Genomic DNA, 19,359 nt, shown 5'->3' on the forward strand with positions numbered 1-19,359 from the left:
TCAGTTTATCTTGATCTTCCCACAGTGCAGCATCCCAGTTTACCTTGATTATTTCCGTAGGAGGTGGACTCCATATCACAGCTTGAATAGGATTCCTTCTAGTTGTTGAGTTAGAGCCAAGCTGAGCAGCCTTATATTCTTCCAGCTGTTGAGCCGCATTCTAGGATATTAGGTTAGGATGCAAGAAGGACCTTCAAATACACTTTTATTCTTCCTCTGCCAAATTCCCCTTGCAGTCATAGCAAAAAGTTCCATTGTTTCAGTTTCACATTGGGCATTTAGCTGTTCAAAAATCTCCTTGAAGCTTACTGCCCTCAACGTACTTTTTTGCAGCACAATGGGCCCTTGGCACCACACATCCAATGCTGATTCACAGTTCCACAGCACGTGAGCAACTGTTTCATCTTCTCTGTAGCATATTGGGCATAATGGAGAGTCCACTATCTTCTTTTTGAAAAGGTTATTTTTTGTCGTTAGAGCTTCTAAGCATGCTCTCCACACAAAAATCTTAATAGCATTTGGAATCTTGTACTTCCAGCAGCAAGTCCACTCTTTAAAGTTTTGGTATCCTCGAGAAGACTTGTAACACCCCAGGAGAATTACTACCTGTCACTTAAGAACATATTTCCCAACACAACTAAAATAAAACTCCAAAACTTTATTAGCAAAACTCAATCTCATGTAGTCTAAAAAACCACATTGAAAACTCTACAAAGTCATTACTGCAGCAAAATAAACTAAGGCATCCAAAATCTCTCGGTAGTCATAACAAACCAAACTAATACTTTTATAAGTCTTACTAAAACCCAAGTCCAAAATATAAATAAATCGAAAAGACATTAAAATTAAAGGACATCAGAATTCATTCTTCTAACATCTTCTCCCAGCTTAATCATTCACACCAATCTAATCCAGGTCCTTAGTTGGACTCTCCACATCATCTGAAAAATATTATGAAGATAGGGGGTGGGTTATCAACAACTCAGTAAGCAGAGGACATATGCTAGCGTGCAAACATGAGCATTTACAAAGTATAGCATGCAGAACAAAACATTTTCCAGAGTTATCATGCAGAGCAGAACATATTTTCAAAAGTAACAGAGCGATGGTTTTAAGACACGTAAAACCCATAATACTCTGGCATAACATAAACTGAGTATCATCATCAGATCAAAACAGAGCATCAAACAGAGCAGAGACCATGTTTTACCCCGTGGTAGGGTTGTGCTAACCCCGGTGGCCAAACCAGGCAGAGATAGAGGTGAAATATTTCCTTTATTCTTCTCGGAGCCCCGAGTGTGCACACATGAAAGACCACAATAAAACCACTTTGTTTCTAAAGTGGGTGCACTCAGAGACAGAGAAGTTGGTACCAACCCAAACAGAGCAGAGCATAACAGAGCAGAGCAGAGCAAAGCAGAGACAGAGTCAGATACGAAAACCAGTACACCATGCCAAAGGTTTTCAGATGTTATATCAAAATAATACAGAGTATCAAAACAGAATCAAACAGTTTACACACACTGAACACAAAAGCCAGAATATCTTTTCAAATAAATGCACAACTTTTCATATTCTCAATATCGCTCATTTTTCAGATTTCAGAAATCACATCACAGAATTTAGCTCATGTCTACACAATGTATGTCAGAATATATTTTTTCTCTTTTTCGTACAGATTTCATGAGTATGCAAATAAACGACCGAGGTTGGTTTTTGTTTTTTTCCCAAGTTCTCATTTCACCACAAAAATATGCAAAGTTTTCAGAAAATCAACATCAGTCTCAAATAATTCGTGTAAAGCCTAGCATAGGAACCCCGCTTACCTGAACCACTTAGCTTATCAGAATTTTCCTCAAAAATGTCGAATCGAATATAAATCGTCACCTATAAAAATAATAACATAATTTCCGTAAGTTTTCAATCAATCACGGATTTCGACATTTAATCCTAAACTTCTAAAATAACCTATTTTAATATCTCAAAACTTAAAACCCTCATAATCCCAAAATATATCACCACTTCCTAAAAATCACCAATATTCACCATGACCAATGTCCAACTCAAAACACCAATATTTAAACCCAAAACAACCAACAAATTTCATAGCATAAACCAGTCTCACACTAACAACTCCATCATCCAATCCAACCGACCCCCCTTACTCCTCAGACTCAGTCCGGCACAACCAACAAAGTTCACAGTAAATATGAATTAGCGCAGGAATACATTTAAATCTCAAAAGTTATTTGGGAAAAATACTTACAATGCTATAATATAATTTTTGAAAGATCACGGAGTTGTACGAAGCGACAAAGCAGCAACAAAACAGTGCCAAATGCACTGTGGTCGAGGGTCTCAAAGACCCACTTTTGAACAGGTGCAAACGAAGACCCGAGATTGATAAGGTAGGGCCTAGGGATGTCGGTGAAGCTAGTGGTGGTGGTGGTTGGCCGTGGGTGGCGGCGCAAAGGGTAGTTGAAGTGAAAAAATACCCAAAACGGAAATATTGATGGTGGGGTTTCACCGGTGACAATCGGAGGTGGGGTTGGGTCCATTGGGTTGCTAGGGGGTCGAGGATGATGTGGTGAGAAGATGGTGGCCGGAGGTGGCGGGACGGCACAAGGAGTGCTGCGGCTTGGTGATGCTCGTGGGAGCTAACGGCGGCGCGGTTGGGGCTGAGATTACAGGGTGGTGGTCGCCGGTGGCTGGGGAGGACGGAGGGCCGGCCGGTGTCGATCACCGCCGGCGCACGGCGGCGGGCTGGGAGGATGAAGGAACGGACGGAGAGAGGAGAGGGAGAGACGTGCCGCGGGGAAGAGGCCAGGAAAAAGAAAAGAAAAGAAAGAAAAGAAGGAAAAAAAAAAGAAGAAAAAGAAAGAAAAAGAAAAGAGGAAAGAGAAAATGTAGGGAAAGAAATGAGGTTCAATTCTCACATATTGGGTCACAAAAATGATCCAACAGAAACGATTTTAAAACAGCAAGTGAAATAAAATAATTTAAACGCAGTGATTAAAATGAAAATAAATAATTAAACCCAATAATAAGCTAATTTAATATGAAAAATAATTTAAATGTATTACAATAATCAACTATAAGAAATCATTTTAGAATAATTTTCACAAAATTAAAAATCATAAAAATAAACCCACTAAAAATCCAACCAATTTTAAAACAAAAGAATAAATTTTTAAATTAATAATAATAATCTTTCAATTAAAAAATACACTAAAATATGGGGTGTTACAAGACTGACCTCTCTGTTATGCTATTAGTTCCTTCTGAAGGTGATATGCACTTTTCACTGTAAAGCCTCCATCCTTTGTGCCTAACCACATTAGCTTGTCTTTTGCACCTGTAGAACTCACGGGAATTCTTTGGATTATGGTAGCATTTAAAGGACCTAGCATGCTAAATATCTTCTCTCTATCCCATTGCTTCGTGTTTTCATTAATGAGATCAGCAACTTTCGCTTCTTCATCTATAGTCTGCCCTTGACAATGAATCATGAAAGAGGAACGTTTAGGAAGCCACCTATCCTTCCAAATTTTTGTCTCCTTACCATCTCCAATTCTCCAAATAGATCCTTTAATTATGAGGTTTTTAGCAGCCAAAAGACTTCTCCATATGAAAGATGGTCTTGCACCCATCTTGGCCTGGCAGAAATTAAAGCTACTAAAATATTTGGTCTTAAGAACTTGTGAAGCCAACGAGTCAAGGTATTGAATTACCCTCCAGCCTTGCTTAGCCAACAATGCTAAGTTGAAGCTCTCAAACTCTCTAAAACCCATTCCACCAACTTCCTTAGCCTTTCCCATGAGATTCCAAGAAACCCAATGCAACTTTTTCTCCCTATCCTGTTGGCCCCACCAGAATTGGTGCATCACTTTATTAATTTCCTTTAACAAGGACTTTGGCAACTTAAAAACACCCATGCAGTAGGTTGGAAGAGCTTGTATCACTGCTTTGAGGAGGATCTCCTTCCCTGCTTGAGAGAGGAATTTCGACTTCCAGTTACTCACCTTGCTTCTCATTCTATCAAGAATGCTTTTAAAGGCATCATGTTTTGATCTCCCCACTAAATCAGGTAAGCCTAGATACTTATCATAGCATGAAGTAGCTCTTGTACCAGCAATGCTCAAGATGAAATCTCTAGCTTCTTTTCAGGTATTAGCACTAAAATAAATAGCAGTTTTACCTTTGTTTAGCTGCTGACCCGAGGCCCTCTCATAAAGACTAAGCAAATCGTGGATGGTGGCCCACTCCTCTGCCTTTGCTCTACAGAATAGTAAACTGTCATCTGCAAAAAACAAGTGATTAATGATGATCTGGCCTCTACCTATAGGATAACCATGTATTCTCTTTACCCTTTCAGCATGATTGAGGAGATTACTGAGTACCTCTGCCACCAAGATGAACAAATAGGGTGACAATGGGTCCCCTTGTCTAATTCCTCTAGAAGGTTTGAAGAAGTCTTGGGGAGATCCATTGATAAATATTATTTTTCTTAATTTTTTAAAATTTAAATATTATTTTTCTTAATTTTTTAGTTACGAATCTATTATAAATGCTCTTCAAGACACTTTTTATAAATATAAAAGATATGTTATATTAAATGAGTATATAAATTTAGAGAATAACAATACATAAATCAAATAAATAAATAAATATGAGAAATAAAAATACATGAATATGAGAGAATTTTAATGGCCATTCTTTAAATACATTTCATATATTTACAACACTTCTCCTTAGATGACCATACGCAAAAAATATGTCTTGTTAAAAGCTTTCTAAAGAAAACCAAGTGGGAAAATTTTGTGGTAAAAGAAAAATAGTACAACATTCTAATGTGTCTTTGAATATTTTATGATTGCCTCATTAAAACTTTACAAAGGAAAACACTATGGAAAAAACTTTAGCGAATGAAAAAAAATACAATCCAAGTGATAATTGACTTCCTTTCGTCTGTATGCAAATTTTCAATTATTCATGATGAAAGATCCTTAAGTCGTTGCATTCCAATATTACGTACCAACTTTTTGAATATTGTAGTTGGTAAAATTTTAGTAAATAAGTCTGTCAAATTATCATTTGTCTGTATTTTCTTGACATCAATGTTATCACATTTTGAAGCTCGTATGTATAAAAGAATTTTTGTGAAATATGTTCGATCCTATCGCCTTTGATGTAGACGCTTCTTATTTATATAATACATGCCGCATTATCTTTGTATAATATTGTTAGGCAGCCTTTGATTGTGGAAAAACCACACTTTTATTAAATATGTTGAATTATTGATCTTATTCAAATGCATTCACGACTTACTCCATGTATTGCAATAATTTATGAGTGATTAGAAGAAGTAACTGCTATTGTTTGTTTGACAGACTTCCTTAAAATAGTTTTACCTTCATATATAAATAGTTATCCTGTTTGATAATGCTTTTTATGTGGATCAAATAGATAACATGCATCTGCATATCCAATTAACTGTGTTTAATTCTTTTGAAAAAAATAATCTTATGTCGATCGTACCACGAAGTTAACATAAAACATGTTTGACTCCATTCCAATGACTTCAAGTTTGTGTAGAATTATATCTTACTAGTAAGTTGAATGAAAATGCAATATCAAGTCTTGCAGAATTTGCAAGATACATTAAAACACCAATTACACTAAGATATGGTACTTCATGATCAAGAATTTCTTCATCTTCCCCTGAAGGACGAATGGTCATTCTCAACATCAAGTGATTAAATAACTATTGGAAGAACGAGCTTTATCCATATAAAAGTCTTTTAGGACTTTTTCTGTATATGTAAATGGATGAACTAAAATTCTATTTGAAAAATGTTCAATTTGTAAATAAAAAAAAAATCTGGTTTTTCCAATATCTTTCATTTCAAATTCATTTTTCAAATAAGTTGTAGTTTTCGTGAGCTCTTCTGGAGTTTCAACAAGATTTAAATCATCCACATATGCTGTAATAATTGCAAATCCAGGCTCCGACTTCTTAATAAAAACACATAGACAAATTGAATTATTCTCAAATCATTTTTTCAATAGATATTCGCTAAAACGATTGTACCATATGTGTCCAGATTGTTTTAAACCATATAATGATTTTTGTAACTTGATAGAATAAATACTTATAGATTTTGAATTATATTATTCGGGCAGTTTATATCCTTTAGGAATTTTCATGTATATATCACTATCTAGTGATGTAATACCCTGCTCATTTTTTCTTACGTACGCTTCCTCTTTCTGACATACGTTCCGTCTTTATGATTTAAGCAAATCCCGAAGGTAAAGATTATGTAAATTGTCTGCCCCTTCTATCTAGCGACTGCAAGAATCGTTAGGCGTGCCGAACCCCAAAGGCATGTTTCAAAAATATATTATTTGACTTCTAAGGCACGCTCAGTGTTTTAAATATACTGAAAAAATTTATAAAGAGTATTTCCAGTGTTATTGAACTAAACTTGATTTTAAATGCGACATTTATAATATTCTTGAAGAGCTCCAAAAATATTATAATTATTGGAAATCATTCCAATATTAATTATTAAAATGATTTCAGTTATGTAAAATATTATGAGATTTAAATTATGTTGAAAGTTTTAATTAATTTAATGGTTTTATCATTTCAAATATATTAAATAAGACTTCATCATTTATTAATGATGAAAAATATTATTTTATAAACTAAAGTTAGTTTAAATAATATTCTACCTTAATTCCTCTAAGTGCTTTTAATTAAGTTAATGTTTACGCATCTTCAAATCAGTATTTTAATCTCTTATCATTAGATCGTTTTGAGGATCCCAAGATGAAGGGACTGGGATAAATTCCCAGACCCCCATTTCCTTCTCCCTCACTTTCCCTCCAGCCCTCTTTCTCTTCCCTCTCTCCAGCATACGTCGTACACACCCCTTATCGTCGCCAAACCTCACCGCCGGCACCACCAACTCCACCTCCCCACACTAGCCTCTCTCTCGCACGCTCTCTTTTCCTCTCTCCCTCGACAGGGCATAGCTCGAGCGGGTTTGATGCTACTGCGCCACCGTGCGCCGTCCTCTGGCGCCACCACTGCCACCAACAGCCTTCCCTTTCACCGGTGAACCCCTCCCATGGAACCCAAGCCATGGGAAGCCCTTTCTCCCCTTCCGTTGAATGCACGCACAAAACCCATTTATGGGTTTCGCATGGCCTCGAGGCCACCGATGACCCTAGCGCCGCCGTGTGCTAGTCCCAGCTCCACCAAGCGCCTCCCCTGGCCACCACAGCTCCTCCTTGAGCTCCTCCAAGTCAGCCAAGCCCTCCACCTCTCTCAAGCCCCCTCACTCTCTCACGGACTCTTCCTCCTTCCCAAGCCCGATCCGCCGTCGTAAGTCACCATGGTGCCACCCTAGTGCCACCACGAGCTCCACCGCATCCTTCTGAGCTCCTCTATGGCCAGCCATGACCAGCCAAGCCTTCCTCTCCCATTGCCATGCTTTGAAGCACACGGGTTCCTCTTGGAAACCCACAGCTCTGCCGTGCTCCGCCACCATGAGACCACCAGCAGCCTCCCTTGACCTCCCTTAGCAGAACCCCAGTTCCAAACCACCATTTTATGCGGTGAGTAGCCACCACACATGATGGATAGTCACTGCGCGTGACTGAATGCCACTGTACACTGCTAGATCTGCCGTATTACGCTCATTGCCACCATCACAAGGCCACCACGAGCTCTTCCAAGACCACACTTAGCTATCCAAACGCCCAAACAGTCACCGTACATGGGTTAGCTGCCACGTACGACCCTTCCGACATCATCGGCTGTGACGATCAGCGAGCAACGCACGGATTATCCCGTCGATAGTATAACCCTCTATCTCTCGTTATTTATGTTAGATGTTGATTAGTTGATTAGGTTGTAGACTGTGCTGTAGTATTGTGGACTTTGTTGCATTGTGATATATCGTGTAGTGAAGTGTTGGGCATCCTGTGTAGCGAAGTGTTGGGCTTATCTGTGTAGTGCACTGTGAAGTGTATAGCGTAGTTGAGAAGTGTGTTGTGCAGTGTTGTGGACTGTGCCGTGTAATATGATTGTGGAGTATGTGTTGTATTGGTGACGTGGCATGTGGAGTGAGAACAACACACGTTGAGTGTACTCTGTGTGTGGCGTATTGTGGAATAAAGAGAGTATATGTAGAATATACCCTCCTAAAATATTGTGGAATGAGAAGAGTACACATGGAGTGCACTCTGTGTGGCGTAGTGTAAAAGGAGTACACATGGAGTGTACTACATGTGGTGGAGAGATGCACCATATGGCAGGATGCCATAATAGTAATGTGACGTAATGTGTGAATGGAGTACACGTGAAGTGTACTCTATGTGGTGGAGAGATGCACCATATGGCAGGATGCCATAATGGTGATGTGATGTAGTGTGTGAATGTAGTACACGTGTGTTATGGAGTGACGCACAATATGGCAGGTATGCCATAATGGTGATGTGACGTAGTATGGAATAAGGAGAGTATATGTAAAATATACCCTCCCGGCTTAATGTGGAATGGGAAGAGTACATGTGGAGTGTACTCTGTGTGGCATAACGTGTGTGAAGAGAGTACACGTGAAGTGTACTCTATGTGGTGGAGTGACGCACCATATGGCGGGTATGCCATAATGGTGACGGATCGTAGTGTGTATGAATGGAGTACACGAGAAGTGTACTCCATATGGTGGAGTGATGCACCATATGGCGGGTATGTCATAATGGTGATATGGTGTAACGTGTGAATGGAATACACATGAAGTGTACTCCATGTGGTGGAGTGATGCACCATATAGCGGGTATGTCATAGTGGTGATATGGCTTAGAGTGTTTGAAGGGAGTACACGCGGAGTGTACTCCATGTGGTGGAGTGATGCACCATATAGCGGGTATGCCATAATGGTGATATGGCGTAATGTGTGTGAATGGAGTACACATGAAGTGTACTCCATATGATAGAGTGATGCACCATATGGCCAGTACGTCATAATGGCGATGTGGCGTAACGTGTATGAAGGGAGTACACACGGAGTGTACTCCATGTGGTAGAGTGATACACCATATGGCGGGTATGCCATAATGGTAATGTAGTGTAATGTGTGTGAATGGAGTACTTGTAAAGTGTACTCCATGTGATAGAGTGATGCACCATATAGTGGGTATGCCATAATGGTGATGTGGCGCAACGTGTATGATGGGAGTACACACGGAGTGTATTCCATATGGTAGAGTGATGTATCATATGGTTGGTATGCCATAATGGTGACGTGGTGTAGTATGGAATAAGGAGAGTATATGTAGAATATACCCTCCTGGCGTATTGTGGATGGGAAGAGTACATGTGGAATGTACTCTGTGTGGCATGGCGTGTATGAAGAAAGTACACATGGAGTATACTCCTTGTGGTGGAGTGATGCATCGTATGACAGGTATGCCATAATGATGATAGGTTGTAACGTATGAAAATGGAGTATACGTGGAGTGTACTCCACGAGGCAGCGACACTCCGTGTGGCGTGTCGCAAAGAAAAGGATGGTTGTGTGGTTGATAGGCGTAGAACGTGGTGAATAGTGTCAGGAATTGTGGAACAATGTCCCGAAGTAGTTATGGTGTAGCCTGAAGTGACAAGTGTCACTGTGATGGACTTATGGCTAGGAGTATGCGTGAAGTAGCAGAATAAGTATAAGAGTACGCAGCGGAAGCATGACTGGACAACGTCACGAAGTGACGTGGTTACTGACAGTCGTGCTTGTGATGGGTGAGTTAGTGTAGAAATGGTGTAGCAGGATCGTGACGAGATGTCACGATGTGATAGGAGTACGTAAGGAACTGCACTCTTGTTGAGTTAAGGGTTGATGTAAGAAATGACGTAGCGGGATGTCAGGTGACGTGACAAGGTCATGGTGTAGCTCGGATGTAATCTCGAGCTATATGACGTGACATAAGACGAAGTGGTGAATGGAGCCTTGTCGTGTTTAAGTGTTAGGATGAACTGTTAAAAGGGACGGACAGCATGAAGAGTTATGCTAGCCAGGTTAAGAGAAGGTTGGTATCGAAGTATGACCCTTGTCCCTGCGAGCAAGTGATCAACGTGTCATATGTTAATATAAAGGGGTAAGGTACATATGTAATCTAGTTAGACACATGTGCCGGATGGATTCACCATATGTAATGGGTAATCTGTCCTGAGTACAGTTGCACAATGCTTAAGCCTCAGAGTTGGCTTTGAGCCGTGTGGCTTATATGGTTGGGAATAAGTATTTAGTGTGGGCTAAGGTGCATGAAGATAGTGACGAGTGTATTGTTAGGATTGAGATGCGTGATTCCATCGGTCGGAATCATGCGTCGAATGTGATTAGTAAGAAGAGTAAGACTAAGGTCTTAGTGTCTTAGGCTATGTTTGGGTAGTGAGAATATCTGAGAAGTGTTGAGAATATTTGTGAATAGTAGTGAAAAAGTAGTAAAAAATTAATAATAGAATAATGAATAGTAGGTAAAAAGTAATGAATAGTAAAAAAGTAGGTGAAAAGTAATAATAAAGTAAAGAATAGTAGTGAGAGTACTTGAGGTACTCTTGATATCCAAACGTAGCCTTAATCTTAAGGTGAATCATGGGTTCACTTTAATGGATGAGCACTCGAGGCAAGACTTTGAGTTGGAAGATGTGGTGACCGTAGTGGTCCCTGAAAGGTTTTAACATAGTTAAGGGCTCGTAAGAGCATGAGATAGAAGGAGAGTGTTCTAAGTAAAGCGTAGTTCTATTTCTAGCTTAAGTTGTTTATGCATTAGATAGAGAATGACATTAAGGTTATGTGTATGCATGTAAGTTGTCATCTGACACGCACATGAATGGACTGCATAATATGCAAGTAGCATGGAGTCCAGGTAAGTATTACGTTCATACTCTTCCAGAGTCTTCCTAAAATATATAAAGAAACGAAAAGAAACGTCTTTTCTCACGAAAACTTACGAAAAGACATGAAAAACGTTTTACGAAAGAAAATGCAAATTGTTCAAAGGTATAAGTATGTATGGCCCTCCTTGGCATCCCCTTTTTACACAACGAAAGTATTAATTGTACACATGTGAATGGATGACTATACGATTATCTATTGTATGTATTTTCTAAGAAAATCCATGAACTGCACGAAAGGCATGAAGACGGATGCTTTTACGAATCCTACGAACCGAGACTTTCATGTGCGCCTTGAGGTGATGCTCATGGATGCCGTGAAATACGACGTTTAAGGTGACGCTTATGGATGCCACGAAAGCTGACGTTTAAACTCATGTACTTTTTAAAATGAAATTTTTCATGAACGAACTGTTAACGATGTTTTCTCATGAAAAGAAATGTTTTCTCACGAAAATGAATGTTTTCTCATGAACTAAATCTTAAATGAAAAGAAAGAACTGAATGAAAACTCTAGCTCTTTAGAGTTGGCATGAACGAATGAAAAGCAAGAAAGACATGAAAACATGAACTGTATGAAGACACGTAACGGCCATATGTATGAATGAAAAAGGTACCAATGAATGGGCAGATTGAATTGTTGGTTAAGTAGTACTGGAAGTGCACCCAGTACTGCCCCCTGTGAAAGGGATTCCCAATCCGTGGCCACGGGTGGAGTCCGGGTCCAAAGGAAGAACTCTAACCCCAAAACACAGGGCGTAACAGTGTGTACTGGCCTATGAAAGTGATAAGAAAGAATGTATGTATGTATGAACGCATGTATACACGTACACACGAACGCACGAACTTTTAAGAAATGATGGCATTGACGAGGGAAACATTTTACGAAAAGAAAGCTCATTTTGAAAGGAAAACCCCGTCCAGTGATGTTTTCGAATGAACGCACTTATGTAAGAATGCACTGCATTCTTGCAGAAATAAAGGCACTGACGAGGGACACGTTTACGAAAAGAAAGTCCATTTTCAAAAGAAAACTCCGTCCAGTGAAGTTTTCCAACAAACGCACGTATGCATGTACGTATAGTATGTATGAAATGATGAATGCATGAATGAAAATCTATGTTGTTATATTTTAATTGTATGAAGTAATGCTTACGAGTCATCGACTCATTTTAATTTTATGCATGTCTCTCCTCCTCACAGGAACTGAATGATCAGGACGGACACGGCCCATGGGGAAGAGCACATAAGTCTAGGCACTAGTTTTAATGGCACGAGAGACCATTTTATTGTAAGAATAGTGTTTTCTGCTGTAAACCTCTTTTATTCTAAAAGCACACTTTATGATATAAACGTAGAGTCTTGCACCCTGGGTATGCAATTAAAAAGTTTTAAATCGGACGGTAATTCTCGTCGTCCTTTATAAAAATATTTTATAAAAAGTCTCACCACAAAGACAGGCGTTACAAGCGATCCATATAAATATGCGGTAACCATATCTATTAAACGCATATCCAAACTTTTTATTACTACCAAATAAATCAAAAATCTGAATATAATTGAATCAACTATAGGAGAATATGTTTTTTGAAAATCAATACCAGGTTTCTGCAATAAACCTTATACAACAAGTCGTGTTTTCTATCTCACGATTTCATTTTTCTCATTACATTTTCATACAAATACACACTTATATCCAACAGATGTAACACTTTTAGGTGTTTTAGACTACAAGTCCAAATACTTTACGTTTTGTAAGTGACTTCAATTATGTATTAATTGCATTTTTCCATTTTGGCCAGTCACTTCTACGTCGACATTCTGCGATGATTTGTAGTTTAATTTCATCATTACTTTTAGTAATATCAATTGTAAATTTAAATGAAAATATATTGCCGACAATAATTTTATTTTTATCCCATAATTCTAATGTACTTACATAAAATTTCACATTTCAGGCATGTTGATTGTCCTACAGGGACTTCAATCCGCACAGGGATATTAGCAACTAAAATATGAGATTTTATTATTTTTTTACTACTAGTAAATGTGATCGGTAATTGATTTACAATACCTTGTAAATGAATAGTCTTCTGAACTTCAAGTTCACATTGATTTATATGAGAATCAATATGAGATAATGTCGATGAATTTCATGTTATTTCTTTTTGTACTTCAGACACATTTTCTTTTACTAATAGTGAAAAAATTGCTTCATTAAAATGATAATATTCAAAACGTGCTTTAAAAATATTATCAGTTAAAGGTTCATGATATTTAATAATAGAAGAAAAATCAAAACCAATATAAATACAAGATATTTGTTGAGGGTCCATATTAGTACGTTTGGGAGGTACAATCGGAACATAAACAGTACAACAAAAACAAGTTGTACTAAAGTATTTAGTATGGGCAATTGGTCTAATCCGAACTAATGATGCAACGTGTAAAATTGCATGTCCTCAAACAGAAACAAGTAGTTTTGTTCTCATAAGGAAATGTCTAGCAATTAATTGAAATCGTTTAATAAACGATTTGGCCAAACCGTTCTGAATATGTATATGGACAACTGAATATTCAACATGAATTTCTATTGACATGCAATAATCATCAAACGCTTGAGATGTAAATTTTGCTGCATTATCCAATCTGATATGCTTCATTGTACAATCAGAAAATTGAGCTTGTAATCTAATAATTTGTGCAAGAAATCTAGCAAATACAATATTACGAGTAGAGAGTAGACAAAAATGTGACCATCTAGTTGATGCATCTATTAAAACCATAAAATATCTAAATGGTCCGCATGGCGGATGTATTGGCCCACATATGTCCTCATGGATTCTTTCTAAAAGTTATGGAAATTCAATTACTACCTTAGAAGGAGATGTTCCAATAACAAGTTTTTTTTTTTAGAACATAATGCACCTGGATAATCATTTGGCAAAAGAATCTTCATTCTTTAGAGAATGTTCATGTAAGTTCTCAATTATTCGTCGCATCATAATTGATCCAGAATATCCAAGACAATTATGCCAAAGCAACAAATTTTTGAATCAGAGCATTTTGGGTGCATTACAACATTTGATTCAATTGTACTCATAATTGTATAATAGAAGTCTGAAGAGAAAACTGACAGTTTTTCTAATATGAGCTTCTGGCTCGAAATCATGGAAGTAATATAAAGCTATTCATTACTGTCTTCATTGATGGTTTCAAAATGATAACCATTACAACGAATATTTTTAAAATTTAGTAAATTTCTTCTAGATTTTGAAGAATACAAAGCATCGCCAATACAATTTTTTTTCCTTCTAATAATATTATATTTGCTCTTTCGGAACCTTCAATTTGGTTTGAAAAACCAGATATGGTATTGACATTAACTCTATTCAATGTTAAACATTGAAAATATTTATTATGTTTAAAAATTGTATGTGTGGTACAATTGTCAGCTAGACATACATCTCCATCAATTTTTTTCAAATTGATCAATTTATCAATAAAATATATACTTACTTAATAAAAGTAAAATACATATAAAACTTTATTAATTTAAATGAAAATTACAATGTATTCGAAGATAATAACTGAAATATAATGTGATTATAAGACAAAGAAAGAAAAATAATTATTCTATCCAAAATATCACTAATAAAAAAATCTGCATTTTCATTGGGGTTCACGAAGAAATTAGAAACATCTAGATGGGTCAGATCCATTCCATTTAGGATATAAGTTGAATTTACTAGATTCTTATGATCAGCAAAATTCATTTCGACCCTCATTTTCATTCTCTTTAATGACAACTTGATATAGGTCTACCAAATGTTTTGATGTACGACAGGTACGTAACCAATGTCCATTCATATCATATCTAAAGCATTTATCCTCATAGTTATTCGCAGGCTTATTTTGTGAGCCTTTATTTTCATCATTTTTTGTCTTAGTGTTGTTCCACTTCCTGTAGTATACTGAGTTTTTCTTTGAGTGATTTTGAGTACGGTCTCCTTATTTTTTTAGTTTTTCTTACCACGACCACGTCCCCGACCACATCCACGATTTCCTTTATGATTATGAAATGAAGTTTTATTCACTTCAAGGAATGAAGTAGAACCAGCTAGAAGAGATTGATGATTTTTCTTTAAAAGTTCATTGTTATGTTCAGCCACTAACATACAAGATATTAGTTCAGAATAGTTTGTAAACTTGCGCTCTTGATATTACTGCTGCAGGATCACATTCGAGGCATGAAATGTGATATATGTTTTTTTCTAATATATATTCATTAGTGACTTTCTCACCACATAATTTCAATTGTGAGATTATTTTGAAAAGTGCAGAGTTGTACTCAGACACTATTTTAAAATCTTGCAACCTCAGGTACATCCAATCATACCGAGCCTTTGGAAGGATAACGGTCTTCTGGTGCTTATATCTCTCCCTTAGACTATTCCATAAAATAATTGGATTTTTTATAGTAAAGTATTCATTTTTCAATTCTTCATGCAAATGATGGCGAAGAAAAATCATTGTTTTAGCACAATCTTGCAGACATTTCATTCTTTTCTTGGATAGTATTTTCAAGATTCATTGCATCAAGATGGATTTCAGCATCCAAAATTCAAGATAAGTAATTGTTGTTAAAAACGTCAAGAGCAACAAATTCTAATTTTTAAGATTCGACATTATCTATAACAAATATATTAAAAATTGAATAAGTAAATGTTATCAGATTTAGAATATGCAAGAACTATAAACTCTATGAAATCATATGAATTACATTGACAATATAATATTTTATTTCAAAGAGTATTGCATAAAATATATGTTATAGCATTATTCAAAAATATGAACATACCATGATGATTATAAAATGATATTATAAAATTGTGGAATGACTTACAGTGATTAGAGCAATCTCACATATAGCTTTCAAAGTCAAATAACACGACAATTGGCTAGAGTCTCGTACTGATAAAGTGTTTTAAAATTAAAGAAAAATAATAAGAGAATTGAAAAACCACAATATCTAGAATTAGTTTTTCAAGAACTAAATATTATTTTTCTCAAATTCTTTATTGTGAGTCTACTATAAATGTTGTTTAAGATACATTTCTATAGGTGTGAAAGATACATAATATTAAATGAGTAAATGAAGTTGGGGAATGACAATACAAAAATCAAATGGATACGTGAATATGAGATAATTCTAATGGTCATCCATTAAATACATTCCATGTTTTACAACAATTATTATTTTTTTTAAAAAAAGTATTTCATTAGGAGTCTAATACTAGCCGATATGATATGATATAATAATATATATACTAAAAATAATCAAATTAATGAAAAAAAAATAACAATAACGTATTCCAAGTAATGTATTGATTTATAATATAATAATAGGCGGTATAACTTGTCATATGCATGATACAATATATACAGGTGGTATAACTGATCGATGTATGAATTATTAATTATATATATAAGATAGAAATCATAACTGATAAATTTGACTTTATTAAAAATATAATACTTACAAAGCGATTAATTCTCAAAAGGATTAAGAGCAAAAGACATGAAGCAAGTATTACACAAAGAGAGTATTTATGAAGTGAGGATTGAGAAAAGGGAAGGGCTTCAGATGAGCTTTTTTCAAATGCCTTGTTTTGTTTACAAACTCCCTTTTATAGACACTAGAACAGTAACTTTTTTACACAATAGTCAATAGTTGACACCTTAAAATATAATCTTCATGCGTTGGCGGATAGTGGAACCAATAATGTTCCTAGATGGGTGGAATTGAACAGTAATCTAATAATGTGCAAGGTTGCTTATTTTTATGCGGAGGTGGATTTGAAGAGATAATGCTTCTGACAATAATCAATAGTGCTTTTGATTTTTGTCTTTTCGAATCACATGATAATCTGAGGGTCATAAGTTGCAAGTTCCAGATCAAATGGATCTTGAGAATCCATTAGATATACTAGATGGTAAGCTAAGTTGTAATGAGAAGAAGCATGTTGAACTTAAGAAGGAGATGCCTGTTAAGCTTGAGAATGAGAGACTTGTTGAACTGGTGATGGTGGAGCTTGATGTGATAGAGATAATCTGACCTGATGCAATGAGTCTTCTTCATCATCGCTATCTAAGACTTGTGACATTGCCTCAGCTAATTTCTTCAAGTCTTTCTTGCTTGTAATGGATACTAATTGAACCTGAAATCTACTCTGTTGGATTAGAACTTTAGGGGTTTTGATAATTTTTGAAGACATTTTTATGACGTGATTATAATTATATGTTTTTCACCACTTGACAGAAATTTGGTGGGCTAAGAACATAATCTTATGGAAAGAGGGATGACATTTGATAACATATTCTCATTTCATGATCTAGTTTAATTTTATTTTGAGGAAGAAAAAAAGAAATGGTGGACAATGTTTTAATGCGAGTGGATATTCATTTTGTGATGAGAAAATCTTAAAAATTTATTGGAGAGGGAGAGGAAAGAGAAGAGGTTAAGATCCATAATGATCCCACCATAATAAAAATCATCGCGGGAGTGTCCTGATCTCTTGTAATTTGTCAAAATGGAGGAATCAGGAATAATGTAAATTTTTGTTTTGTTTTAAAAACATTTTTTACCATGACTGCTAATAATCGTAATAATTATAATATGACGGTCGTAAGGGTGAGAAAATTTTCTTGTTAAATAGGAATTTTTTTCTCATTGTTTCAAGGCGAGGACTTGTTTAATGGTGATTTTATCAAAGATAACAATAGGAGATGCAGGTGGAGAATGTTGAGTTTGAAGAGAACAATAGATCTCAGAGAGAATAATTGAATTTGTGTCTACTAATATGAATTCATAAAAATGTTAGATTTTCTCATTGTTCATGTACAACAAAATAAGTGCATATATCAATCAGTGACCATTACAAGTCTACAAACAGAATGATCTTAATGGTAAGTTAGAAACCAACAAAGTGACATGAATTAGTTACACACCATTAAGCATCTACTTTAACATAATCCCAGGCTCCAAAATGGATTTTAAAATTGATGTTGTTTTCAACCATGTATCTACAAAATACTAAAATATGAACATATAAAGAATGTTAGGATCTACCCGAAAAATGTACAAAATAAAACATCATAAAGACTACAACTAATCACTGCGGCTCACAGGCCAAAATTATAACGTAAAAAAAACCTAAATCATTCACTCAAAACTTAACACAAGCCAAAACTAAAATTGTTCTCATTTCAATAACAAATAAATGTAAATATCAGAGGCTTCCTCCAGTTACAAGTTGAGCTGAAACACAACCAACCTCCCAAATGATCAAACGAACCCATTATCCAAATAACCCACATCCATCATCCATCATAATGTCATTTCCTTATGACTACAACAATCAACATTTTTTAAGTTCTTCAATAAAAGAAACTCAACAACAATAAGATAATTTTTTTAGCCAACCAAATTAAATGTTGTCAGCAACAAACAAATAAACTAAATTCTAAGTGCCATTCCAAGTTATGCTAGAATAAAATATTACAAGTTTAGTAAGAAAATAAAATTGGTCCACGTAAGTTTATAAAAATAATGAAACAAAATTGAACAAACAACAGTTACACAATTTCATAAATGCACCTCAACCTCAATCATCTCCATATAGTAAACTCGTCATACTGGTGGTTAAGTTTACATTAAGATGTTAAAATATAATAAATTAGTATCACACAATGACAAAATCAAGATATTTAACAAAAACTAAAAAAAATATTTAAATATATTACCTAAGTTTAACTTATAGTTGTATGCATCATCAATTGTATCCAAATAACTTTGACTCAAGCATATAGTAGTAGATTTCAACAAATTTTGGAAACACACAAGAGCCATTACAGTTCTAGGGGCCAAAGAACTCCGAAACAGATCCAGAACATGACCTTCTATGCTAAATGCTGAATTAGATGCTTCGGTAGTAATCAGAATGGTCAATATATCTCTTGCCATTAGTGCAAGAATTGAATATTTGGTAGAGTTGACCTTTCACAAAATTAAAATGTCAAACTCTCCATATGAACCTCAATATCCTCTAACATATACTGTTCTACCTCCGACTTACAATCCATCAAGGTTGCTGATTTCCGTTCTTTGTGAAAGTTTCTCAAAAGGCCAAGGGATCAATTGTACAAGTACTCGCCATGGATATACTACCCTCATTATGAATGTGAGACATAGTTGACTTAGACCTACTTGCGCACCCACCACCAAACGTAACATACTATTCATATAAAAACTCCATATATCCCTCTTGAAGAGTTCTACAATTCCTCACCTCTCTCATTGCCTAATGTTTGACTGAACCAATATACTTGAATAA

At 35.9% G+C, this 19,359-nt stretch overlaps 1 protein-coding gene across 1 annotated transcript; it reads right to left on the minus strand.

The window, feature by feature from the left end:
* Positions 1-3,263: 3,263 nt before the first annotated feature.
* Positions 3,264-4,034, minus strand: LOC121245816 (uncharacterized mitochondrial protein AtMg00310-like). Its single transcript, XM_041143686.1, has one exon. It carries the CDS (start codon positions 4,032-4,034, stop codon positions 3,264-3,266), a length of 771 nt encoding a protein of 256 aa, XP_040999620.1.
* Between the last annotated feature and the right edge of the window lie 15,325 nt (positions 4,035-19,359).

This window comes from Juglans microcarpa x Juglans regia, chromosome 1D, assembly GCF_004785595.1.
Source record: "Juglans microcarpa x Juglans regia isolate MS1-56 chromosome 1D, Jm3101_v1.0, whole genome shotgun sequence".
Taxonomy (NCBI): Eukaryota; Viridiplantae; Streptophyta; class Magnoliopsida; order Fagales; family Juglandaceae; genus Juglans; species Juglans microcarpa x Juglans regia.

Bases quoted from the DNA above. Each gene is read 5' to 3' on its own strand.
- LOC121245816 (XM_041143686.1), bottom strand. From the start codon at position 4,034: ATGAGAAGCAAGGTGAGTAACTGGAAGTCGAAATTCCTCTCTCAAGCA.